The 27,781-nt window shown below is 37.0% G+C and overlaps 2 protein-coding genes across 3 annotated transcripts in view; both read left to right on the forward strand.

The window, feature by feature from the left end:
- The first annotated feature begins 3,452 nt into the window (after nucleotides 1–3,452).
- On the forward strand, nucleotides 3,453–24,228 carry sgk3 (serum/glucocorticoid regulated kinase family member 3). Of its 2 annotated transcripts, none has more exons than XM_015384406.1 (17): nucleotides 3,453–3,691; nucleotides 11,597–11,767; nucleotides 11,916–11,999; nucleotides 14,551–14,623; nucleotides 15,259–15,334; nucleotides 16,462–16,537; nucleotides 16,660–16,709; nucleotides 16,824–16,881; nucleotides 18,413–18,496; nucleotides 18,593–18,724; nucleotides 19,140–19,252; nucleotides 20,300–20,336; nucleotides 20,680–20,766; nucleotides 20,877–20,972; nucleotides 21,081–21,236; nucleotides 22,975–23,064; nucleotides 23,414–24,228. In XM_015384406.1, exons 2-17 carry the CDS (start codon nucleotides 11,681–11,683, stop codon nucleotides 23,582–23,584), a joined length of 1,470 nt encoding a protein of 489 aa, XP_015239892.1. In that variant the 5' UTR covers nucleotides 3,453–3,691; nucleotides 11,597–11,680; the 3' UTR covers nucleotides 23,585–24,228. The 2 variants fall into 2 exon arrangements, with proteins under 2 accessions (XP_015239892.1, XP_015239891.1); XM_015384405.1 differs by having other exon boundaries at nucleotides 3,454–3,691; nucleotides 11,594–11,767; nucleotides 23,414–24,227.
- Nucleotides 24,229–25,935: 1,707 nt separating this feature from the next.
- The window catches only part of mcmdc2 (minichromosome maintenance domain containing 2), a 10,813-nt gene continuing 8,967 nt past the window's right edge, over nucleotides 25,936–27,781 (forward strand). The window contains exons 1-4 of the mRNA XM_015384365.1: nucleotides 25,936–26,032; nucleotides 26,499–26,629; nucleotides 26,717–26,776; nucleotides 27,545–27,740. Of these exons, the coding sequence (XP_015239851.1) occupies nucleotides 25,936–26,032; nucleotides 26,499–26,629; nucleotides 26,717–26,776; nucleotides 27,545–27,740 (484 nt within the window). The remainder of the gene's footprint in view (nucleotides 26,033–26,498; nucleotides 26,630–26,716; nucleotides 26,777–27,544; nucleotides 27,741–27,781) is intronic.

Consider the following 27,781-nt stretch of genomic DNA (forward strand, 5'->3'; position numbering starts at 1 on the left):
TGCGGTACCTAGTGGTACCTGGTCAGGAGAGGAAACAAAAAGTGCCAATGCGTTTACAGCACAGTGCTCAGTTTGAGTCTGTAGAGGCAAACTTTAGAAGTACTGGGTACTATGCTTTTCTGGATTCCTAGACTCAGGAGCTCAACACAAGGTTCAAATGGGACATGGATGTTCCACTGACAAAATCATTCAGCCCTTTTACCACTTAACAGGGCATTCCAAGTGGCTTAACAACCCAAACATAGAAGCAAATGAACCTGTCAGGATCCTCTGTGACTTCTATGAAGAAGACGAGGACCAGCTGAGGAGGAAACAAAGAGTCTTCCACTCTAGCTTTCCTTCAAAAGACCTCAACAAAATCATTGCCATACTCATATCTGCAACCTTTGAGAAGATTTTACAAATCTATGCAACACTGCCAGTAACAACAGCTTTTGTGGAGAGATCTTTTTCAGTGCTGACAATGATTAAGAACAAACTAAGAATTCTGTGTGGAGAAAAATTGCTTTCTATTCCATTGAATTCATTTTTTTTATATATATATACCGCCAATTCAATTCACATGTCATCTCAAGGCACTCTACAATTCAATCAGATCATACAGTCAAATTGATTCAGAGTTTTCTATCTAAGGAAAACCTGTTGATTGCATCAACTTCATACCAAGAATTCTTGTAAGAACAGTGGAGAGGAAAAACTCCCTTTTAACAGGAAGAAACCTGCAGCAGAGTCAGATTCAGATTTAACTTTCTCGCCTGCTCCTGCTTGCAATTGAGAAAACATTCCAATCAAACACAGCAAGCTCATAAGGCTTAGACAACTTTTATTTTATTTACTTGTCATTTTGTATACACAGATTGTATATAAAAAAGCAAATTTTATTTAGTGCAGCTTTTCAGACAGAAAATGAACATTTCCATTCCATAAAGTGCAGCAGTGATCAAATATTAAACAGTGTGGGAGAAGCTTACAACAGTGCATTACAACTGGAGAGCTTACAATACTTAAAGACACGGCACCAAGGAGGATGATCCCTTAAAACAGGAAACACACAACGATAACACTGCTAGGACAGCGAGCAGTGCCATGCGCCACACAAAGTGTCTTTTTTTTCTACTTGACCTCCTGCCCCCCAAAATGTCTGTGCACCCCACTGGGTATAAAATGTTTGACTTAAAAATCTTTATGTTTTATGATAATGGTTTCAAGTGAGATTTATTTATTTACTCATTTATTTTCAATTTAAAAACACTTTAAGTAAGGCAAAGGTTCCTCCAGTAGGTGATATTGTTGATTCCTGATAGACCAGTGCTTCTTAGTTGTGGAGAGGCAGGAATTACCTAACCTGACAATAGCCAGATGCATGTGGCTGTTGTCAGGTTAGGAATTACCCATCCTACACAGAAAATAAAAGTCCAAGTTAGTTCTATGTTCATTGTGCAATCTAAAAAAAAAAACAGGAGGAAGCAAGTCAAAATGCAACTATTTTATCAAGATCATAACGAGAGTCCCTTATACATTAAATCACTTGACTCCCCTAAGAAGACAACAATTATGAAATAATGTTTAAAATGGGGAAAAAATTAAACATTTAGGAAAGGTCATAAGATAATATTTAAAGGAATCAGACTTGTGACTTCTTCTAATCAGTGTTAATTTGAGGATGGTAACGATACATCTTCAGCAGTCTACTAAGTTTTACAATCATTACTGATTTCAGCGGATCATTTAAGTAAAACTAAAATGGAGTCAGCCCAGTTTGGGTGATTTTCCTGTTGGAAGTCAAACTCATGTCTCAGACTCAAGACATCTGCAGTCTCAACAGCTTTTCTTCCAGGATTTACATTTCCCCATTAACTCTGATTACCTTACCAATGCTACTGCCGTCTACATGTTTGAGTGTATGGATGCTTTTTTATTATTTTTTTCTTCATCTGTACCATCATTACTTCTCCATACAATGTTTTTCCAGTAAGTCAAAAACATTCAATTAATCACAAATTTTTTTTGGTTCCCACATGTCAGAGGTCTCCAAACCTGTACGCAGGGACCACTGTCATTTATAGTTCTGCTGCATTTACAGTTCTGTCAAAAAGTATTTCCCCCTTTTTTTGGATCCAGCTGTATGTAGTATTTATAATCTTTATCTTTATACTGCATCCTCTAAGTCTTTGTGGTAAGAAAGATAAACTGCATTTTGATTTTCAGTACATATACAGTAGGGTGAGTTGAATTTAAGAAGAGTAATTATGAAAACCGTTGAATGCCCTAATGGAATACTGTAAATATTTTCCTCACGTTAATTAATTAAAAACACTTGAAATTAATTAATTAAAACAAGTCAAAATATTTTTTAGCATGAGATTGTTTATTTGATATGCAAATTAAAGTAATAGTCAGTTGTTGTTTCTTTCTTAACTGATATGAATTTTAATCTGCATAAATCTTACCTATTTTCAGTGTTGTATGATGATGTTTTTCTTCACCTTTCTAGCTTGAATTTTCCTCATGTTTTACAGGGTACTGCTGTAATAAATCAACTGTATGGTAAATAGCTTATTTATTTATTATTAATAATAGTATTATCCTCTCAAAACTCGTTTTAAAGCGTTTACAAATAATAACTCAGAATGCATGAAAATTACACTGGTTAAATGTTTACCAAAATAGACATGTTAGACATCGTTGGAAAGCTTAGATTCTCCACAATTCAGCCACCTAGTTGATTTTATGGACACAGCGAGCACCAAAGCACAATTAACAAAGATATAGCAGCATGTCAAAATGTACCATGACAAAGCAGCCACAACAAGCAAGCATGCCTTTATAACTGCTGTTCAAAAAAGACCTATCATTAAAAAAAACAAAAGAAAAAACAACTTTGAATCTTGCTTTACCCTCTTAACATCCACCTCATTTAGGGTAATCCTAAGGTTTTAGGTAATTCTGGGTTTTAAGAGGCAGCTTGGGTGTTTTACTGACCCAATTTTCATGTTTATATTCAGAAACTAGAAGGTGTTAGCTTTCAAATAATGAATCACACATGTTATTTTGGCTTACAGTTCCTAAATTATTTGCTTTTCCATTTGGGTATGCAAAATAGTTAAAAACTGCACAGAGTTGTCCTTTTTTAGATGTATTTTATATTTTTGCTGTAAAGTTGTGCTCTTTTCATATTATAAGTTTTGTATTGTAAGTTTTTTTCTGTTGTGTACTTGTATTTACCACTGTGAGACCCTAATTCCCCTACTGTTTCGTGTCTTTTTAACTGGTACATCTGTCTAAATCCCTAAAAGAATTATAAGGTATAAGCAAAATTGAACGTAGTTATTTTCATCTCCAAAATAAGATACCGAATTGAATCATCCCGGATTTTATTTTGAAAACCTCTCACCGGATGTACAGTTCCTGCCTGCTTTGCTAGTAGAGGCTTCTAGCCGCGCGCTCCCGTGACTAATTTCATTGGAACTTTCTGCAGCAGGAAAAGCCCGATGTTTCCTGCTTCTCTCATTTGTGAAACGTTCATGGACAGCGACCAAAAACACACTCTGGATCTGAGAGTCCTTTAAGGGGCTTCAGCCTCACTTCTAACGAAAAAATATGTCACCTATTCGGATATTTTAAACGCTACAGCCTCAAACATCCCGACTGGAAGTAAGAGAAGCGAGCTCAGCATCAAAAATACTGAAAGGTACGTGATGTTCATGTTCAACAGCTACCTTGTTATGTTTTTAAGAGCGTAGTTTTGGCTAACTATTTCGATGTAACATGTTGAATTCTATTTTAAGTCGTGTTATATTACATTAAATGACAAAATGTGGTATTTTACGTAAAAACTGTGGAGTTAGCTGCTTTGCTGTTTAGCTTTGACAGCGCACCGGGGGCCAACTGTTTTTTCTTCTTTTAGCATAGTCTGCTAAAAGGCTGTTGTACACATGATCGAGCCTGTTGAATCTCTCATCTTTTACATGTCTTTCTGTCTCTCTGGGTGGTCAGCCCCTCCCTACCCTGGCTCAGTCCTTCCTCCCCCTGATCTCTGCTGGAGATACGTTTCCCCTAACACACGTGATCCATGTTTAGATTTAAAAATAAGCACCAAAGAAAGAGAGAGAAATATTTAAACCCTGCCAAACAGGTCTCAAACAGTAAGGCTGGAGTAGTTGATTTGCTTAATAAAATTTCTTCACATCCCCTGACTGTGCAGATTATGTTTTAGATTTAAAAGGCGCTGACATGCTTCCCTATGTTGTTGCAGCTGTGACAGTCTTGTACAACTATTTAGACACCATTGGGATTTTTAAAAAAGTTTTCTTTACTATACCTACCACAAACCTCAATGGTCTTGCATACAATTTGATGGTGAGAAGAAAGGAAGGCAAAATAACAATTGTATTTAGTTGTATCCATCTTCCCTTTAATTCCAAAGGGAGGTGGGAGCAGACCCATAGCCTGATGCTGCCATCACCATGTGTCACATGGGAAAAGGTGTGTTTGGGGGGTGAGCTAGTTTCATAAAATTGCAGTTTTTGTTTCATATGACGATACACATCCTCCTCCTGTTCATAAAGCAATGAGGCACATCTTCCCGTCCTGTTAATACTTGTTTGTTTTTTTGTTTGTTTGCATTTATGAGTTACTCAGAATCTGTCACTTTAAATTTTTTATTAAAGAGGGTTCAGCAAGTTTTGGGTTCGATTCCCAGCCCAGCGTCTTTCTGCATGGAGTTTGCATGTTCTCCCTGAGCATTCGTTGGTTCTCTCCAGGTACTTCGGCTTCCTCCCACAGACCAAAAACATGACTGTTAGTTTAATTGGCTTCTCTAAATTCTCCTTAAGTGTGCGTAAGTGGTTGTTTGTCCTATTTGTCTCTGTGTTGCCCGCCTCTTGCCCGTAGACAGCTGGAGATGGGCACCAGCACCCCTCGCGACCCAACTTGTGATTAGGCGTGTCAGAAAATGGATGGATGGATCTTAAAGGTCTACACTTTTTTCTTTTTTATACATTTGAGCAGGTCTAAAATATATCTAAAAATACTTCTAAAAGTACTTCTGATTACAATGGGTTGTATTCTGCAATCATCTGAGATGATATGAGTAGCTACATGATAGAGCTAAGAAATGGCTTCTTTAGTTACACTTCTCAAATACAAATGAATAATTTTTCACAGCACTGTAAAATCAAGAGTTTGCATGGTGAAAAGGAAGAAAAGAGAAATTATCCAGAAAAACAACACTCACGGAGCAGCAACAGGTTTTTAAATATGTTGCTGTACTGTAAGCTGTCATGCCCTGGAGCTGGAACTGATCCAGAGTTTTTGTACAAGGAAAGCTGTCGGCACTGTGTGCAGCCTGTTGGTATTTAATCGTTGTCCTGGCAGTGATGTCAGGCGTAGGATCAGAGTTAATGGAGGAGGATGGCTGAATGCATCAAGGTTGACTGAGTTCACGCAAGGCAAGCCTCCCCAGCTGCACCTCCTCAAACTGTGTCTGCCGCATTTTAATAAGATACCAAGAAATGAAAGCAGTATTGGTCGTCATCTCTTTCAATGTGGTGGTTCGCCTTTGCGCTTTGAACCGACCAAATCACTTGAATCCGAACACATATATAGTCAAACTGAATGAATTGTTGCAAATGTCGGGTGAGTGCTTGAGTACTTTTGGTGAAAATGAATGTTTATTTTCTGAAACGGCTTGTGCAGCTTTTTTTTTCTTTTTCTCAGCTTGATTTGTTTATTCAAAGCCACATGCCTCACTGAGCTGTCATGTTAGGCCCATCGCCCTTCTGTTTCTTTAGCTTTGGGTTTGCGGCTTGAATTCCTTGACATGTGTGATACAGAACCACAAGCTGAGGGGGGAAAAAATGCGCTTAATGTCCCCAGAGGGTATTTGATTGTGAGCTAAAGTGCTACCAAAGCTATTTTTGATCCTGTCCCCATACGTTAACTCATGATGAGCATGTAGGGCTTGAAGGAAAGTTGTTATAACAGCCTCATCTGCTCCACTGTCATCCTCATTGTCACTCACCGTGATTTGTTTTGAATTGCTCTGACAATATTGGCAGGGTTTGTGGGTGCGGTGAATTCATAAAATGTCAGTTACACAATGTGATCACCATTATTTCCGTCTTGGACAAAAGGAATGCTAAAAAGCGGGTCCTACCCATGTGTTTGGAGCCCTCTCACCATGAAAACAGAAGCAGATGTTAGTTTTGGTTTTCTTTAGCATGTACCAGCCTCTGTTGCATAAACTTAAGAGTTTTACATCACAACAAGGTCTCTGCTTCAAGATTTTTAGCAAAACCTTTTGGAATCAGACATATCTTTCAAGGAAAGCTGTTTTTAAAAATCACAGCTCGATGGTTTTTCTTCTCAGAAGTGGCTCAAAGTGAAACTATAGCAGGATTAACTTTGGTAGCAAACAGAGAGAGCAGGGTTTTAGATGAAGAGGCCACTGGGCTCGTTTTAAACAAGCAGAAAGACATTTACCTGGAGGCTGCATTCAGGAGCAGAGGGAGAGAGAGTGTACACAAAGCTTTTCCGTGTGTACAAAGCAGGGAGCTTTTTTATTTTTTTTTTATTACACAAAAAGCTACTAAACAAACTGGGCTGACCTCACTGACATCAAACAATGAACGAGTCAGAGCAGTAGACAAAAGGCTTTGTTGTAAGGCAGACATTGTATAACTCCCAGGATATGCTTCTCTGTTTAACGTTGGGTTGGATTGAACAGTGGTGAAAAAACTACAGTACGCCTCCAAATCTATTCAGATATCCTCCTCTGGTGTGTGTATTTTTTATTGATCTATAGTGCATAATTATTCATACCGTTTAGACGCAGCATAAGCTTTTAATTTTAATGTATTTCTTTCTCACTGGTAGTAACATGAACGTTTTGGATGGACTCAGTCTTCTCTGGCTGAGTCGATTCTGATGGCAACTCTTCCTTTTAGGTTATTTTCACTTTTTTTAAAATGGTGTCTCATATTCTTTCTAAAAAATAAAGTTTGAACTCCTATCTAAATAAATATTTTAAATTAATGTCTGTATGAATAATTGGCTTAATGATTGTCCTCCTTAAAGAAGAACCTGCCGCCATCATCAAGTTTTATGCAGCCTCGAAGGACACATTTAAATGGCTGATCTGGATCAGGTAATGGTAAATTTCACACCTTCGTTTGGTGCAGTTTGCTATTAGCTGCCCTCTCTAGACCGGGATGAACTACCGGTACTTCATATTGTTCCAACGGATTGTTCTAGGGGCAGTAATGCTCCAATATTGTGTTGATAGAAAAAAAAAACAGAATTAAAGATAAAGGCTGTTATTACTTTTGTGCTCAAATGTAGTTGTGCTTCTACACCTCTCCTCTATTCCTCAAGAAATGTTCAAACTCTAGCCTGTTCGGATTTGCGACTTGCTTTTTTCTCTTGTTGTCTTCTTTCAGTCAGATGTGCCGCACTGATGCCACATCCTTGCTTCCTGCCTTTGTTATGCTAGGGTCTGATACACATACAGATAAACAATGCAGAGTCTCCCAGTTGTAACCGTACCAGGGTATGGTTCTTTGGTCTGTTTTAGGGTCTGTGTTATATTCATAACAATATGATCAGCTCCAAGTGCCGAACGCTCTTTTCACACCTAAAAGCAGTTGGTGGGATAAAAAACTATCTTCAGCTGGATATCAACCCTGTCCTGTTTCCCTGCCCTTGTTTACCCCCACAGCATGGCTCTGCCATCACCATGTTTCAAAGTGAGGACAGGTGCTAAAAATTCTTCAATTTTAATCTTGTGTTTTTTAGGTTTAAAAAAAAAGCTTGTATTTTGTGTCTGGTGCATGTAAACGCCTGATAATCATTAGGGCTGGGTAAAAAAAATAGATTTTTAATTGATTCCTTTACATTTTTGCAAAATCGATGTCTAGGGAATGAGATCGATTAGTTTAATAGTGACGTGCGTGACGTTCACATTCAACTGAGCAGGAAATATGCACTCAAGCTTACGTCAAGCCAGACACCTACAAATATAGCCAATAAGTTGACTTTTTCACTTTTCACAAACAAGTTTGCACTTATGAGACAGTTTGGGTCACATCTCAAGTTTAAATTGTCTGATTTACAAGTTTGCACTTTGTGTTTAATGTTACAGGAAAAATTAAAAGACATGAGTATTTTGAAACACAGTTGAACCACTTTCATTATTGTAAAGACAGATCGAATCGAAATGAATCGATTTAGAACTGTATGAATCAAAATCAAATCGATTCAGGACTTTGACGAAAATAACCAGCCCTAATAATAATAAATATCTCATACCACACAGAAATCTCACTTAATATACCACCTGTTAAAAAGTGAGAGAGTTAAAATGGTGAAATAAAAAGAAAATAATTTACGCGCTTTGTTTGGTGTGCCTCACATGAGCGTTCATGAAAGTGTCGTGCTAGTCTGTTGTCATGTCGCTCCCAAGCAGGCAGAACTTCGAACGAGCATGCGGGGAGGGTGAAGTTTTAATAAACTATGGCTGGAAAAATATAAAATATAGACTGGCTCAAACATAGAGCAAACCAATATTTTGCAAAGTGCAATATATGGAGAAAAGAGATTCATCTTTTTGCAACGGTACCATACCCTGGTAAGTTTTTAGGCTGACAGGAAAGGGGGTATGAGAGAGTGGGAGAGACATGCGGGAGAGGACTACAGGTCGAAATCGAACCCAGGTCGCCCGCATCAAGGACTAAGGATTCATACATGGGTCGTGCTTGCTAACCACTGCACCACCAAAGCAAGAAAGGACATTTGAGTGATGAATCATAACATCTGTTTAAAGGCAATTCATCCATCAATATAACACATTCTCACGAAGTAAACGGCTCAGTGATGTTTTCCAGATGTTTAACGAAAATAATATAAGCTTTGTGTTATGAGATTGTCTCAAGACATGGTGAAACAAAATTTGACCCGTCTGAGTCCATCATAGCTTTCTGCTTGTTCGTCTATTTTTGTTGCTGAACGGATCATACAAACAGATTTCAAGTGTGATCAAATAAATACTGAATAAAGTTACAGCCCAAATTATTCTATAGAAGACTAAATGGAAGAAGTACATTAAGGTAACATGTGTCTTTAAAATATAACATTGTGTAAGGAGTTGGAAAAATCTGTTTTATTACCATTTTTATTATTGGCATGTTTAAAGTTATTTAAGCTTCACAATAAAGGTTAAATGTTATTGATTTCAAGCACTTTCGCCCATTTTATAATTGCTGACCAGCTATGTTGCGTATCTCTAATGGTGTTTTGATATATGGAGCAAAATCATGCATACTGGTAATATCCCGACCTCAATTCCATTTGCGTTTATCTATCTATATATAGCCCCCAATTTACTTCATGTCATCTTCAAGCACTTTACAAAGTCAATGTGATCAAATCTTACAAATTGGTCAAAACGTTTCCTCTAATGAACCCAAGCAGATTACATTGAGTAGAACCACAGTTGTTGATTAAAAAAAAGAGAAATTGCCATATTGGGTGTATAAATTTGTATCACATTATGTACTTTAAAACTGATCTTGAAAGTCTTTGAAAAATATTTGAATTTGACCATGAGAAAGGTGCATGAACCCTGTGAGGAGGGAATGTTAGGCTCTTACAGAAAAGCTGTAGTTAATCTGATTGACTGACACACAGTTGGACTCCAGTCTTTGCTTAATAAATAGGTGTCTACTGAACTCAGAGTGGTTGCAAATGGTTTTATTACGGGCTTTCATATTAAAGTGAGGTGTGTGTCACAATATTTTAAAAAGGTTAAGAAGCATGCATATATTAGCAAGGAGCTGTGTGTTTATGTTTAACCTCTCAGTAACACGAACGTCTCTGGCTCTGCGTGTGACAGAAGGGCGATTGATGGCTAAGCAGGTGAATGAATGCAGAGGAAGGTTTCAGAAATGGACTCTAACCTCTCAGCAAAATGCAAAAAAGGAAAAAAAGATGGACTATAACACATTAGTGGGAGATTATAGCCATTTACCAAGAAAGGAGTGAGTTAAATATTTGTCTACTTTAAAATGGCTCCATGTTGTTCTTCCTTGAAAAAAACAGAGAACTTAGTTCCTAGCAGCTGCATATAGAAAACAAATCTGTTTTCAGAAATTATCATTTTAAATACTGCAAGGAGCATTTCTTTTCCTTCTAATATAATGGCTGTCTGAGGTTAAATAGGTAAAAATGTTTTTTGACTCAATATTTTAGTTTTTTGAGTCTTATTTAGCGGTGTTGTTCCTAATTGGAACCAGAGTCAACATTGATACGCTCTCTTTGTGGTTTAAACATGCAAAACCTCAGCAACATCATGAATATTTTAAAGAGAGGTTGATTTAAAAAAAAAAAGAAAGAGCATAATTGTAAATTTTAGAAATAGAAATCTGAGAAGTGGCGTATTCTTCTGTAACCACACCACCACAGACAACGTTACATTGATGCCTCAAAAATAAAGTCTAATGCTACCAGTTTTTTTAAATATATCACTTAATCAAGAAGTGGATTTCCTCTGTATGTAATTTATGAGCATAAATACAGCGCTTGTATGAAGGGTTCAGAATTTGGTTTCAAAAAAGGAGTAAACTAACGGCTCGATGAAAACCAACAGTGTATTGGAGAAGGGTTCGATTTTAAAAATAATATCCTTACCTTTAAATATTTGTAAAAGCTATGTTTACTCTATGATCTACAAATATAAAGACAACTTTACAATTAAAATTTACCAGAGAGAGCTTTAAACAGTGAAGTGAAAGCATAGAAAAATAATCCTTTATTGAACAAAAATAATAAAATGTCCCCTTTTGTAGTTTGCTCAAAAGAACTATAGGCGGCCAAGCAAATTTGGCCAAGGAAAGTGCTCTAGTTGGTTAAATACACGATTCCCTACTGTGACACATGTTGGCAGCAGTGAAAAGGATCAGAATTGATTGGAAGATTAGATGGAGGCGTAAACAAATGGGTCATCTCTGGAGGCAGAGCTCTGTAAAGGCAGAGATGTTACCAACACTTCCTGCATGATAAGCTAAACATGCAACTGGAGCTGCACCAGAAAGTCTATATGTCAGAACGGCCTAGTTAAAGCCCAGACCTAAATCCAGTTGAGAATGTGTGACCGGGTTTGGAAACTGATGTCAACAGATCTTAAATAAGGGGGGGAAAAATGGGGGGAATCTCAGTTTCTGAGAAATTTGCCTCCCAAACTAACCAAAGACATTTGGGTCTGTGGTTCAACAAAATGTTGAATGTATACAGAGGATTCCCACTGTTAGAAGACAAAACAAAAACCAAAAAAACCCAAAGCTGAGAGTTACACGCACAAGAGACCTTGATTACTGCAACAACAAACTATGACTGAATGTATTTCACTTTTGTTAAGAAGAATTTGATATGTATTTAGATCTTATACGTGTATGTGTGACAAAGGACAGGGCATACTAAATTTAAACCTCATCCTTGACAGAGTGATACATGTCGGACTCAACAGACACGAACATGTAGATGTACGCCACTTTCAGTTCCTGAATTTCATAGTGTTCTATTCTCTTTTTCTTCTGTGCAGCAGAGTCCCAGCATGGGGATTGGCCACTTGTACACTTGAAGCCTTACCCAGGAGAGCTCATTACTCTACGACTCTGAATGCTGACAGATGCCCAAGATGGAGGAGCAGTCCAGTTTCCCTAATGTCAGCATACCCTGCCACAATGAACAGAGAGACAAGAAGAAGCGTTACACAGTGCGTTGCCTCCATTCAGAAATATATGTTTTCACTTTGGAAATGTTAGCAGGTGTCATCGAGTTTTAGGGTGTTACATTTTGAAACAAGTACATGTTGAACATTTAATGAGACGCTCCGCATTTTCTCATGTGTGAACCTTTTTCAGGTTTACAAAGTGATGGTGTCTGTTGGACGACAGGAGTGGTTTGTTTTCAGGCGATATGCGGAGTTTGATAAACTCTATAACACAGTAAGTCTTGTTTTCCTTCAAAAATAAGTGTGCAACTTAGTAAATTTAACTATTATTTGAATTATGTGAATGAAATGGTAACAACAGCAGTGGTTCCATTGGTTGAGAACAGAAATCGACTGCTGATACCGATTATTTTACCATCAGTCTACCCGATCCCCAATATATTGTCTTATTTTTAGTTTTTGTGTGTGGAGGCGATATTACTTTCTCTTCCTCCACTTACATGATAAAGATGTCAATGATAATGAATGTTACACCAGTCTCAGTTAAAACAAAAACAAACATTTATCAACAAATCAAACAAAAAAAATTTGGTGGGCAGGCCAGTTTAGGTACCAGATCTGCTCGGCTGGTCTTCTCTGGGCCATGCCCTTGCTTATGACATCATCATATGGCAACTCCACTCAGACAAACTATATTGCACCTCTTTCTTAACCCTTTATAGGGCATTCAGTGAAATACTTTGAAAATCTAAAATTTAAGTTGATAGTGTTATTGGAATCCAGAACAAGACTTTATTACCTTTGTGAAATTCAAAAAATGTAGATATTTTGATGGCAAAAATGAAAGTAATAACAAGATGTCAATGTAATAACAAGAAACGCCAACTTGCCCAAATATATTAAGAAAATTAACAAAAGTGCTTCTATAAGAAATTAATAAAAACAAAATGTGAGAGTGAATGAAAAAAATCTTTTTTGGTACTTAGAGGCATTAATGCTGATACTGGCACTTACATTTTTTAGTTTATAAACCTAAACATAATTATTTACTAGGCTTAATAACCTTCCAACTTGACTTTTTAACTTTTCAATTAGATTTTTTATTTTTTTTCTTGACTTGTTATCTTTTTTTTTTTTCAACTTAATTTACAGTTGGTAATATATCATTCAATGCCTCATCTAATTGATCAAATGGCAAAATAAGATGTACAGCCATATAGCAAAATCTTGGCTTAATGGTTGGATATAGATCTTGTGCTTCTAGACCTCACTGAGGGACAGGAGAGGCTCCATTTGTAAGGGGTATGCAGGTGATCAAAAACGGTAACTTGCCTTAAAAAGGGTTAAGAATTAGATGGAGTCTCAATATATTATTATCCATATTTGCTATTATTTTACGTTTCATTGGCAGACGTCGGCAACCGTCGTCGTGCACCTCAAAAAATCCTGACTGCATGTCGGAAGGTCGCGAACCCGCGCAGACCTCAAGCGGAAGTAGGCAGACAAAAATCAGCTTCAACCTACTCGATTCGGTGCTGGGGCGCGCCATTTTTAAAAGCCGAGGAGTAAACAATAATGGATAACCACGACTAAAGGTTGATCGAGGACGTTCGTGAGTACAACCACTTGTACGATGCCAAAGACATGTTTTGGAAAATAAACACTCCTGCCGGCGCCGCTGAAGAAGTTCTCGTGACCATCCGCTGAAGTTCTTGCAAGTTCCCGAATATGCTTCCCCTAGTGCTTTGGCAGGAAACTGCTGTGCGTCTCTAGAAAATATAGACCGACGGCACAGAAGCATACCAGCAAAACTTGTTTGCGACCAGAAGCAAGCGACATTTGATGTGTGCGGTTGCAGAAGTATAATCTGCCCTTAATATGGCTAACTGACCAAGCTAAAAGAGGCTAATCCGTTAGCTACTGAGCACAGCTACCCACAGCGCTACCCAGCTCTCTCACTGGTTACTCATGCAAAACCACGAGTAACCAAAGTAACTAATGGTTTTGCAGTTACTTTGTTCACTATAAACAGATTTTTTCAGCTTTGTTATCAATCTGGTAAAACTTGATCAGTCAATAGACACGCTAACACTACAGATGCTCCCGACTCGGCACACGGACGCTGCATTGTTATTATTGTTTTCTGGGCAACCACAATGTTTTACATCATGTGGCAACGTTCAGCCAATCATATATAGCATAACGTCACTGGCATGCGGTGGGCCCGAGCAGATCTGACCACCCGAGCAGATCCCTGACCTGTGTCATATGTTATATGTTGTGTTATATTTGTGTTATACTATGTTATATTTCGTGGATCTTCCACATTAATCAGAGCTTATTTACTTCTGATCATTTAATTTACATTGGAAATATATACCTAAACTAAAGTCTTCATTTATCACTCTATTTGGTAAACTTAATCGAAATTATTTGTAAAGTAGGTGTATGGGAAAATTGAACACTACAGAAGAGGATTAGGGCCATAAAAAATGCTTTTAAATTCTGACTTAATTCAAAGAATTTTGACTTTAATCTTAGAATTCTGACTTTATTTTTAGATTTAGAAGTCAAATTATTTAAGACTCTCTCACCAAAACCCAGGGTTATCACTTTGATAAAGTAGGAATATTACATGTAGTCATAACCGGGGGGAGATTCTGAGAATAAAGTAATCCTCAACAGCCATTTTGTTTTATTGAGTTGATTTTTTTGTCCTTTTTTTTTTTAAAATGGCCCCAATCCTCTTCCGTAGGGGGAGATACTGAGCAAAGCCTTTTTATAATAAACTTCCTTTAACGTCTTTTGTTTTTCTTCCGACTCAGTTAAAAAAACAGTTCCCATCTATGAACTTGAAAATTCCGGCTAAAAGGATATTTGGGGACAATTTTGACCCAGGTAAGTGGTTTCTGGTCCGCCTGCTAAATTGAAAGCTCAGATAAAAATCTCATTCAGTAAGATTCCGACCCCTTTTAAATTTTTAACTCTTTGTTTCATTGCAGCCATTTTCTAATATCAATAAATTTATTTTATTTCTCATTAATGTACACTCAGCACACCTTCGTGACAGATTTTTGCCTTGCCACAATTCTGTCTCTAAACTCATTGGGCAGTTCCTTCAACCTCATGAATCTCGTTTGCTCTGATATCCACTGTGAGCTGGAAGGTCTTATGTATACAGGTGTGTGCCTTTCCTAATCAAGTCCAATCAGTTTAATTAAACACAGCTGGACTCCAATGAAGGAGCAGACTCAGAAGAAATGGACAGCATGTGAGTTAAATATGAGTGTCACAGCAAAGACTGATATTTCAGTTTTTCTTTTTTATTAAATTTGTAACACTTTCTACATTTCTGTTTTTTTTTCTGTCAAGATGGGATGCTGAGAAATAAAATTAACTTTTTTGATTTTAGGAAATGGCTGCAATGAAACCAAGAGTGAAAAATTTAAAGGGCTCCGAACATTTTCCTTACCCACTGGATGTTGTGTGTATATTATTGTTGTGCTCTATTGAAATCTGCCTCTAAACCACAGAATTCATCAAGCAACGAAGAGCAGGGCTTCATGAGTTCATCAAGCGGATCGTCTCTAATCCTCAGCTTTCCAGCCAGTAAGTGTGTGCTGCAAATACAGCAAAGGAAATTACGATTAGATGACAAGTGCTTAGTTTATGTTGGATTTCTTGATGGTAAGTGGAAAATCCAGAAAGAAAAAAATGGTGAAACCTTTAATGCTGTCTGAATAGGTGCAGCTGATTTGCAGGTCAGTGCAAGGAACCCAAATAATAAAAAAAACTCTGTGTACACCCACATCAGCCAAGGTGCAATGTGGGTGCGGTTACAGAGGTTGCGCGCTCAAAGAACGATTTTCAGCAGTAGAGATACGCAAACCAAACAGGAAAAAGTCCTGATGAATTTCAGAATAAGATCAACCCACCAACGTTAACTTGACTACTGTAAACAAAATGGAAAAACAGAAACATGAGGGTACAGAGGGCCTATTGAAAGATGGAGAAGGATCATTTACAGTATGTGCACGGATAAATGGAGTTTTTCTCCTGGAAAAAGTTCCAACCCATGGGAATCTCTGCACTTTTGCAGTCGATGCAGTAGATGGGCTGGGCTGGCTAAGGTGTTCAGTATGTGGCTTTCGGTGGCGAGGCTGCACCGCAGCCCATCCGCTGTCAGTATAATCCCATTGTAAATGGATATGCATATCACTGAGGGACATTCCGGTTCCCACGGATTGGTTATGCTTCACTCTCCAAAGTGGTTAATCAATGACAGATTCTTTTTACCTTTATTTGTAGTGTAAATGGAGCAAATTGATGTAATGTATCTTCTATAGATAAGTAAAAAATAGCTCTCTTCTATGAAAGCATTACTAAAAGACTGTCAATAACAGGAACTTTATTCACCCTTTATTTAGAGAGGGGAGAAAAAAAAAAGAATGAATTGGAGAAGGTGGTGGATCACCCCACCCACCCCCAGTGCTTCTTTCTTTTTTCATATATTTTATAGATCATTTAGTTTTTCCTTTTGATATTTTTTTATGGTTACCAAAGGTCAACAAAAAAAATATATTAAAATGATTTTGATTGATTGTACTGCAACCAAAGGTTACGCCTTTAAATACTTAAATTTCTGTTAGATATGCATGTACTGTATAAATATTCAGTAAAAGAGGTTCTTACAAATATTTTTTCATATGTTTTTTGTTCCAAATGACTCGTTAAAGCCCAGATGTGCGGAGCTTTCTTCTAATGGACAAAATGCATCAACTTTCAGATGCCTCTGAGGATGAAGATGACAAAGTGAGTATCATCCTCTTGGATGAAAATTGATCTCATGCTTCAATAGTTCATTGCATTGCTTAATTCAGCATGTAAACTTGGTAAGCTGGTAGTTCATTTAATGCTCATCTGGTGTTTAACAGAATGGCTCTACCTCCAGAAACATTAACCTGGGACCCTCTGGAAATCCACAGTATGTTTCCTGCTTGGTTTAATTCTTGTGTATGGCTTTAATGTCTCTTTTGTTTTAAATGAAACATTAAAATTCTTCATAAAGTAGTGATGGAAATTTTCCTTTCTCTTTCAGGGCAAAGCCTACAGACTTTGACTTTTTAAAAGTTATTGGAAAGGGGAGTTTTGGAAAGGTATGGGACCCCTACAACAACAGGGGCACAAATATTCACACCACACCAAAATAAATTAAGGGGGGAGGGATCAATAAATATGTGTATTTGTCTATGTGTAAGTGTGTATGTGTATATATGTACATATGTATGGATGTACATATGTGTGTATATATGTATACGTGTGTATGTATGTATGTATGTATGTATGTGTGTGTGTGTGTGTGTGTGTATATGTATATATATATATATATATAGGAATATATCAGGAATGGAACGGTTTATGAAAACCGTCCGAACCGTTCCGTTCGACTGTTTCGGTTCGCGTGTGTTGCGTTCAGTTCATGCGCTGCTCCTTTTTCTCATAGGTGAAGCGTGTACACTCCAGAGCAGAAGGTGGCGGTACTGCGACAAAAGCCAACCACCAGTAGTAAACAAGAAGAAGCAAAGCCGCGTAGCCGGGTGTAGCAGAAAAAAAATCAGTTGTTGTGGAGAATTGTGGGGCTATGGCGAGTGGAAAAGAACAGTAGTTGGAAGACGCGCCAGCAGCACTTTATAGGTTTGCTGTATGGGAGCGCTTTGCATTTTGAGTGACCTACGATGACGGCAGAAAGAAAGTTGTGGATAAAAGTACAACAGTGTGCAAGCATTGTGCAACACATTTTGTTTATGCTAACAGCAACATGACCAACATGTCATGCTAACCCCGAAATCCCACATACTCCGTCAGCGCTCCGCTGCGCTCCAGACCTCCTGCACAAAGAAAAGCCTACAGCCTCCGCTGGGGCTCCCGTCCGCTCCGCTCTGAGTTCCTTGGAGATGGTTGAGGGCATGCGCCAGATGATTAAATTCAAAGCAGCAAAACATGTGGTTTCCGTGGATCATTAAAATTTAATTACAATTCATAATTTTTTTTTTCTTCATTAATTTCATTCATTTTTATTTTTTCATTAATTTTTTTGTTTTTTGGTGTAATAATAAACCGAAAACCGTAACCACGAAATCGTGAACCGAACCGTGGATTTTGTGAACCGTTCTACCCCTAAAATAAATATATATATATATGTGTATGTGTTTGTATGTAGTCAGTTTGTGTATGTAAATATCAAATATTGTCTCTGATAGTAAGTGTACCATGGATAAAAATTACAAAACTTTTCTTTTTCTTTAAGTAGGAGAACTTGATCAAACGATGGCAGACTAATTACTTTTTTGCCCCACTGTATATTTTTAACCCCCATTATTTATACACCTCTAAAGTTCAACCAGTTTCCTTAAATCTAAAGACATAGGGTTTGTGGAATTATCCTGCAATCTGTGATTAAGTTAGATATGACCTTCCCTGTGGTTTTATTGCATAAAGACCAAATTATAAAAATGTTTTGTCATGTTTTTTATTTTATTGTCATGAATACTGCCTGTGTTTTGCTCTGGAGGAACAAGAAGTTTTAGTTCTCCATATGTTGGCCTTTCCATTCAGGAACTGAGAGTCTCTTTGGGAATTACTATGGTTACCTCTCTATCTAACACGCTTCGTTTTGCGCCCACACAGGTTTTCCTTGCAAAACGAAAACATGACGGAAAGTGTTATGCGGTGAAAGTCTTACAGAAAAAAGTGATTCTCAACAGAAAAGAGGTACATTCACCAATCAGTGATGTCTTGGATCATTTGAGTGTGTTGGTCATGCTGCTCTGTGTTGTAACCCTCCCTCTGAATTATCCCTCCAATCAGCAAAAACACATTATGGCCGAGCGCAACGTACTGCTGAAAAATGTGAAACACCCATTTCTGGTCGGACTTCACTATTCCTTTCAGACCACAGACAAGTTGTACTTCGTCTTGGATTTCGTCAATGGAGGAGAAGTGAGTCCTTTCAGTTTGGTTGGGGGGGAATAAGATGCTCGCACTGACTCACATGATTCAGCTGTGGAATGAAGTAATACAGGATTGAAATACTGGGCTGTTTGGAGCTATGCTTAGGTTGGTTCCAGCATCTGCGTGTGTGAAATGCCTCTTAGAAATTACAGCTTTACTCCGACCAGAGTGACTTTTGAGTGTGACTTCCTCTGGAGATCTCTGTAGAGTGTGATTCTCAGTCTTTTTTAAGCTGCTGTTTGTGGGAATGACTAACATCAGTCTGCCTCTGTAAATCCGCCTCTTGCCTACTGTTACACGGTCTCTATAAATACAGTATCAAATCACAGTGTTTTGACTCTTAGATTAAATGAATGCTGCTGTGTCTTTTAAAAAAAAATTAACCAGAATGTTCTCATTCCAGCTTTTCTTTCATCTTCAAAGAGAAAGGACATTTTCAGAAACCAGAGCAAAGTTTTACATTGCAGAAATGGCGAGTGCGCTTGGATATCTGCATTCTCTAGATATTGTTTACAGGTATGGATTACAGGTTGAAATTAGGATTTCAAATATTTTTACTAATAAAAAAATACTTCAACGCTAGCTTACAGTAGCATTTAGCCTCCCTTACTGGGATACATCTAAATAAAATTGAGTCTCTAGGTAAATCTAGCTGTTCTGTCAAGGTCTTTGAAGTTTGAGAAAAGTACTGAGAAAATAGCATCATAAAGAATAAGAAAGACGGCTCAGAGATTAAAGTTCTGGAGATACTTTAAGCTGGGTTAGCTTACAAATCACTACCTTAAGGTATTATGGCCCTCTGCAAAATTTCAAAAACATTTCCATCTATTTCAACAGATAGGGCAGGAGAGGAGATGATGATAATAATAGAGAGGGTGCTTAAAAACAACTTAAGACTGGTGTTGAAAGCAGTAAAGGAAAGTCAGGCACAATGTTTTTTATATTTAAAAGTTTTGGGCCAATAAAACATGTAAAAATAGCATGAGCTGTGAACAAACAACCCTCATTTAGACAAACAGCCCTGCTAAATGAGTCAAAGGATAAACTTAAATAGCGACTGATCATTTTTCAAAGACACTAAAACTAACATAAAAAAAACTCCCATTCTCCCCTATGGTCCTAGATTCTGATACGAGTCATTTAGCAGGTCTCCAGATTGGCCTGCTCTGCCCATTTTTATAACCTCTGGTATAAATATAATGTGGACACTTATTTTAGAAAAGAGTGTAATGTTTTTGTATGAATTAACTTTTTCTAAACCAAAACCATTTTTACTTTTTGTTCATCTGTAAAATAAATCCTGCATGTAAAGAAAGCAAAACTTAATTGTAGTGAGGTTCACCTTCTAGCAGAACAACAACCCTAAATATACAGAAAGGGCTACAATAGGATGGTTTTAAATCAGAGCCTTGTTAGAATAGTCCATTATTCTAACAAGAATCTGACAGATCTTAACGTTTGATGTCTACCTTTTGACTATCATCAATCACAGATTCTAATTTGAAAAAGGTTTTAGCACAAGACTGTTTTATTGTTTCTTATTTTTCATGTTTTGTCTTCCAGAGACTTAAAGCCAGAGAATATCCTTCTTGACCATGAGGTAGGTGTTCGTCCTTTTTATTTGAATCATAAATACACACTGGAATGATGCTTCATTCTGTGTCCTAATGGACGGTGTGTTCAACATGCACCGAGTTTGCATCCCAGTTTTCTAGGAACAATTTTACCCGACATTGTAATTTCCTGTTTCAGTTGGATGTGAAGCATGTGATTGGATTAGGTCTGACTGTGTCCTGCTTGTCCTGTGAGGGACCGGTGAATGGGACTGACCGAGCATCGTTGATGCCAGCATTCCTGGCAACAATAGAGGCCTCAGTGTGCGGGGATAATGAGGTGCTTGTGTGGCACGTTATCTAAAAATGTCCACGTCTTGTCTCTTGAAGGGGCATATCGTGCTGACGGACTTTGGATTGTGCAAGGAGGGCATTTCCCAGACGGATACCACCTCTACGTTTTGTGGAACTCCTGAGGTAACTTGTCTGTTTGCTGCTGTAAAATTTACCAAAAAGATTTGTATTTGTGTCTTTTTTTTACAGGGAAAAATTATTCCATTGACCCAAAAAAAATTTTCATTTCTCAGTATTTAGCTCCAGAAGTCCTGAGGAAGCACCCATATGACAACACTGTGGACTGGTGGTGTCTGGGATCTGTGCTGTATGAAATGCTCTTTGGTTTAGTGAGTTTCACTTCAGCTGTTTTTAAATCTGTTCCCAATCTTCACAAGTTGTTGAGTCATCCCACTGATTCACAGATGTACTAAAGCTGTCTATTCTTTACATTCTAGCCCCCATTTTACAGCAGGGATACACACGAGATGTATGACAACATCCTGCACAAACCCTTAGCAATGCATCCTGGGGCGTCCAGCATAGCATGGTCTCTTCTTCAGGGTCTCCTGGAGAAGGATCGGACACACAGACTGGGATCCAGAGATGACTTTGTGAGTTGAACGTTTCAGTTTATCTTACTCCAGCCATAAAAGACAATGATTTTTATCTGGCATTTCATATGATGGATCAACCCACAAGTGGTATTTAATTTAGGAAAAAGGTGTATTTGGTCTTTACTTTTGCCTTTTTGTATTTAAAAAATCAGAACAATGTGCCATGCAGTTGCATGAAGCTCACTTAAGCTTGAGCGCCCCCTTTCAAGGGGGCAGGAGCTATTTTCCAACAATAAGCTTGGAGCTCACTAACTCTGACACTGACACACACTTATCATATGTCCAGGTCTTCATCTACTGCATTCTAATATCCACTGACCACAGTTTAAACACAGTGGCAAAAAACACTCAGATAGCCAAAATGCATTTTATGACCAAGTTTATTTTTCAGTGGGCTTGTTTTTGACAACACAACTAGCTGTGCCGAATTATGCATTTCTAATGAAAGCCAGAATCATATGCAAATCTCTGATTCACAGCCGACCACTCAAAAATGTCCTCGGGAAAACGTCAGCAAAACCAAGCAACGCAAATACAATCTGTCTTAACTTTGCTGTTTTTTTTTCATCAAAAGATATTTTCATACCAATTAAAGTCAGTTTCTGGAATATATCCAACTGATAGCCTATTATTTAGCTAAACGCTCACTGTTCTCTCTGTATTACTGTAATATGACGCGCCTATATTTGGAAACTGTATCTGTGTATAAATCAGTACGACCTCTCCTACTCTCGTTTGTGATTTGCTGGGGCTTCTGTGCAGCTCAAATTGGTGCATATCACTAGATTCTGTAGAATGTGACCTTTCCGAACTAGTATGAAGCTCCCTGATTTGATAAAAGCTTATTTAGATATGCCTGCAGGTCCAATTTTTTTCACCTTAGCTTTTTATGTATATTGTGTGATTAGTGTGTGTACATAAAGAGTGTTAAAAAACAAAACTTATTCTTTGGAGGAAAACTTTTATTTTTATAACCTAATAGTATGTAAACATCTGCTTTTTTTTTTTTTTTTTTTTTTTGTGAAACTGATTTTTCAGCCAAATTAAATAATAAAATTAATAAATTAAAGTAAATTTAATAAACGCTAAAAATAACTTACTTTCACATCCACATCATCCCTCATGCCCTTTGTTGTTTGATAACAATATTAGCAGTTTAGACAGAATGCAAATTGTGAAATCCAGGTAAACCCATTCCTTTAGAAATTCACCTGTATAGCAAACAACTCAGGAATTATGTTTGTTGTTAAAATTAGACCTTTTGTTTTAGTTTTTAGCTCCCTCTGCTGGTAGATCATTGAACAGCATCCCTACATTGTTGGAAATAATTAGAGAGTAAAGAATTGTTGATTCTGCTTTTTTTAGACAAGCATGGTTAAGAATGGAAATAAAAAAATACAGTATAGTAGTATCTTTTAGATTTACTTTCCATCCGCCTATCTTCCCATCTATCTGTCAATCATTCATCCAACTTCCTTAATTGTTCCTTTGGTTTTTTCCAATCCTCCATTCCTTTTTTTGTGCAGTCCTTTATTATTTCCCTCTGTCTGTTCTTCATTTCCTCTGTTCTTTCAACCCTCTCATCCTTCCTGCCATTCTCGCTTCCTTATGAAATGTTATACTCGTATAAAATAAAATCATGGGACAGAGAGGTCTGGAAAGTCTGGGTTAAAAATAGAAAACACAATCGGGTTGATGCGTTTTTTTTTTTTTTTTTTTATGTTTTGTTTTTCAGAATGAGATCAAAACACACAGCTTCTTCTCATCGATCAACTGGAATGATCTTGAACAGAAGAAGATCCCTGTCCCATTTAAACCTAATGTGGTAAATATTTTGTTTCATCCAGTATTTCAAGCGTTTTTACATTTGCCTTTAGTGGTTAATGTTTTCTGTTATATTGTTTGGGAACAGAATATTGTTTGGAATCCTATGCTGCTCATTATATTCCATAATGCATCTTATCCTGAATCTTAACACCTCTTTACCTAATTTCTTTTAAAAAATAATTTTACACATTAACTTATTAGTTCAATTTTACATTATGTAAGCTAAGGAAATCAATGGCTTTTGAATGATTTTTAAGATGCTGCTTTCTGCTAACTTTAGAATTACAGTTACTGAGTGTATTTCATGAGTGTCGTTCTGAGCCAAGTGTCTTTTAATGTTTTGACAGAGCTCTCCCTGCGATATTACAAACTTTGACCCCGAGTTCACAGAGGAGATGGTTCCCAACTCGATTTGCTGGACTCAAGAACATTCCATTGTCAATGCCAGTGTAATGGAGGCCGACGATGCCTTTCTGGGCTTCTCATATGCCCCGCCTTCTGATGACTCATTCCAGTGAATCAACCCCACTAAGGGGGTCCTCATTTGCCTTAACCATTGTAAAAACATTGACTAAAGGGAAAAAAAAGTTAGAACAAAGAGGTTTACTTGTTCTGTGAAGCCAAAGCTAGCAACAGAGAATAACCTGCACTTAAAACTGATATTGATTGGAAGAAAGTCTATTTTACCTGTTTTGTATTTATATAAAAATATATATAACAGATGCTATATTTTAGAATTAAGCTAATGTGCTCGCTGGTAGTGTGATTTCAGGTCTTTTCTAAAAATGAGCCTTAAAACGATACCTGAAATAAAATCAAGAAGCAGGTGTTTGAAAACTTGAAATGTTCATTGTACTTAAAAAAAAAAAAAAAAAAGGAAGCATTTTAACAGGCAGATCCAATGGTCCATGCCCATGTTCTTATTAAAACTAAACATGCTAAACCAGTTTTATGTAGTTGGATACCATGGGATTTTGCATTTGAATCATACTAGTTGAGTTGCCTTTTGTTTCTTTTATGCTGGAATATTTTGATACGTGCTTTAACACATCTGTTCACATTAAATATTCGTAATGCTTGTCTTCAACTGGCCTGTACTTCTACTGTAATGATTAAAAACCAAAGGCACAAAGTCCAGACTCGGTGTGTATTGTTGGTATTTTTATTGATTTGTTGTAATGTCTATTTTATAAGTGCCTGTCAGTCATCTCTGTTTTGAATTGAATACAAACTTTATCATTCAAAAAATTTGTGAAAGTGAAACAAAACGCTGATTCTGTAACAACTCTCAGAATAAGGTGATTAAAAAGACAGCCTTTTCTCAAATTAACAGCTTTTTTAAGAGTGTATCAGTTTACAGCTTAGTCAAAAGAGCATGCCATCCAAAGGTAATTCTTTTCAGTCATATTCTGTTCAAAAACAGCAACAAGGTTCAGCACCTATATCTGATTTGCATCTAAATTACACATATAAAGTGTAAAGTTTTGGTTCAGTGCTTGATTTAGAGGGTCATTTTCAAAGTAGAAGGGTAGATATTTAGAAGAAAAATATATAAGCCACCAAATTACAATTATGTAATGCAGTCAAAACTGAGCTGAGATAATTTATGTCTGCCTTTTGTCTGTCGGGGTCTTGCGCCTATGGGCGAAAAGCTGGAGACAGCCTGGAGACCTTGCCATTTAACTGCAGGGCAACAGAGACATACAGCTATGCACACGCACACCAAAAGGCAATTAAGAGTTGCAGATCAACCTTACAGTTCTACTATGGCTGAAATCATGATTAATCAATTATTGAAATAATCGTCAACTAATTTACTAATTGATTAACTAGAGTATAGAGACTGTAAAATATGCCTTTAGCTGACAGAGTAACCCACTTAGTGCAGTAATTATACCAAGATTTAAAAACAATATATAAATATTTTGCATTTAAGATTAAAAAAATACTTCATTTGTCAATATTCTTTATCCAGATCTCCAATGATAATGAAAAGAATTGACAGCTTAATCGATTTACAAAATAATCACTAGTTGCAGCCCTAGTTTAGACTGTGGGAGGAAGCTGGAGTACCCAGGGAGAACCTGCAAACCCAAGGATGGGAGTCAAAAAATAGGACCTTGCTGCAAGTCAAAGTGCAACAAACTGCAGCAGATTTAAAGTTTGCTTTTTTTTTTTTAGCATGAGAACCTTAGAAAGGTCCAGCTTAAAAAAAATTAAAAGCCCTCTTAAATATTTAAAACCTAAACAAAATGATTGTACCCAGAGGTGGTTTGAAGGACAGTTAAAGATCTCAAACATTTATTGAATGTGTTAAACTCAAAGAAATCAAATTTTAAGGGTACGATTTTGAATATGCTCACAAAACAGTCCAAACATGGACCTTATAATTCTAAGACAATGCAAGACTCAATTAAAAAGAAAGTTTGGCATTTTGGAGACCTTTATCTAATTTGTAAAAATTTCAAATTGGCAGATTTCAAAGCGGAGAGGACCAGACAGCTGAGAACCAAAAGTTGAAAGACTTTAAAGATATTTTAAAACTGGTTTAAAAAGGTGTAGCTTTCACTTTAGAAAACTTTAATCTGTGATTCCCTGTTTGTGTTTACTGTTAGAAATAAAACCCATTTGAATTTGTTTCATTTTAAATTAAAACCTAAAATACAAATGAAGTTGAACAACTCATAAAACTAGTTTTATTATAAATAAAATAATGTTTTCAGATTTAAGAAAGAGCAGAGTTATAAATAAATTTTAAACTCTTTATTAAGAGGAATGTTCCTTTAAATGATTGAACTACTAACGGACAGAAAGTAGCGGCATCGCTTTGTTGAACGAAAACTAATTTTCTTTTCCAAATTTAAAACAAATGGCTGGCATTTTATCCTTAAAAGAATCGGTTCTGATTTATTTGGACCGAAGTGGAGGCCTTCAGAAACTAGCAGATGACTGCAAACCTCTAAACGGTAGTTTTACTGTAGCGCACCTGAATGCTAATTATGCTAATTAGTTACATTTAACGATTAGCTAGCTACATCAGCTAATCAGTAAATGTAGCAAATTATGCTAATTAGCTACATTTAATGATTAGCTAGCTACATTAGCTAATCATTAAATGTTTTGTTTTACTTTATTTTAACCGCAGAAACATATAAAAAAAAGAGAACATAACACAAAAAAATAAATAATAAAGAACACAGGAGGTACAGACAGTCATTATTTATGACACTAAAAGAATAAACATAACGTTAAATCCAAAGTGATGGACAATGGTTGTATTTTTTTTTTTTTTTTTTGAATGGCTTTGGCGGTCCTACTTGATTGTGTAGATATTAATTGTTGAGAATAAACTCTGTAAATTGGGCTTTTCCAGTTGAATTTTTATTTCACATAAACGGATCAAGTCTCATGATCTAATCTCCCTGTAACCAGACCCCCAGCAGACAGAGGCTGTCTACAGGTTCAGGGTTGTGGTGAATCCTTCAGACCTGATAGAGGTAGATCCTGAGCTGGGGGATTATGTTCTGCATGACCCTCTCAGAGCAGCTGCTCTGTTTCAATCAGTAAGTAAAAAACTTTAAATGACCACTAATAGATAAAATAAAATGGGTAGAATGAGGCTGATTTTATGTCCTCATTTTTCCATTCAGGTGTGTTTCTTGGCTATAAAGACACTTTCGCTTACTGACAAAATACACACAGCGAGTCAGGTAGGAGGATTATGTGTTTTTTGTTTCTTTAACCATTTAGACTTTTTCACATTTTGTTAGGTTATGTTAAAACCTACAAACCTTGATGTGTTTTTGTACAATATGCTGCTAATGGTAGATGATTTCTGAAGATTCCTACAATATTCCTATGCACAGTGGTTGTATCTTAATAAGGTGATTGTCCTTTTAAAATAAACGTTGAGGTAAATTATAAAGGTGAATCATTAAATTGGTCCTAGGAATTAATCCATTACTCTGCAGAAATTAGCAATTTAACCAGGCTCTGGCCAAAATGTCAGGTTTAAACACCCAAACGCTTATCAATAACCTGAGGAAGGAGGACAACAGACGTTAGATTATTTTTACTCATGAGGAGAGCATCAGAGATTACATCACTTACAATTTCCCTCTACTCTGAAGCCCTCTCTGCTGTCTTCCTCACTCTTTATTAGAAAAAGGGAGTCCCTAGTTACAATAGGTCACGCTGTAACTTTAATGGAATTTATGGGGAGTAGGTTGCAGCGTGATACAGTGATACACTTACATTTGTTCATGCTGGCAGCGACCTTGAGTTATACACATGATGAACATTCAGTTCCTGGCATCTCCAAAGCAATACTTTCACTAGAGTCTGCTAAAGATAATACAAAAAATAAACAAGGTTAATACAGGATACGATAAAGCCCCATAATTTGAACTAGATAATAAAAGAAAAAGTACAGGTGCTTGATTGTGAATTTTATTTTGCCATGTGTTTTCTATTTGGAGGTGAATATTTCCCTGAATTTTACTCATCTCCCTCCATTCCCCGAGTACACTTTGGACCTCAGCAGTTTTCACCAAGTGTATGGTCCTCTGAGGCCGGTCTCCATGGAGGGGGCAGTCATTGCCTTAACGAGGGTCACAAAATACACCCAGGGGGCGAGGTTCCTCTGCACTGATGATGATTGCCCTGGCTCTACAGGTACATTTGTTTTTCCTCATTCATTTATTTTTATTTAAGTA

This window comes from Cyprinodon variegatus, unplaced genomic scaffold (genome assembly GCF_000732505.1).
Source record: "Cyprinodon variegatus isolate N-32 unplaced genomic scaffold, C_variegatus-1.0 Scaffold311, whole genome shotgun sequence".
Lineage (NCBI taxonomy): Eukaryota > Metazoa > Chordata > Actinopteri > Cyprinodontiformes > Cyprinodontidae > Cyprinodon > Cyprinodon variegatus.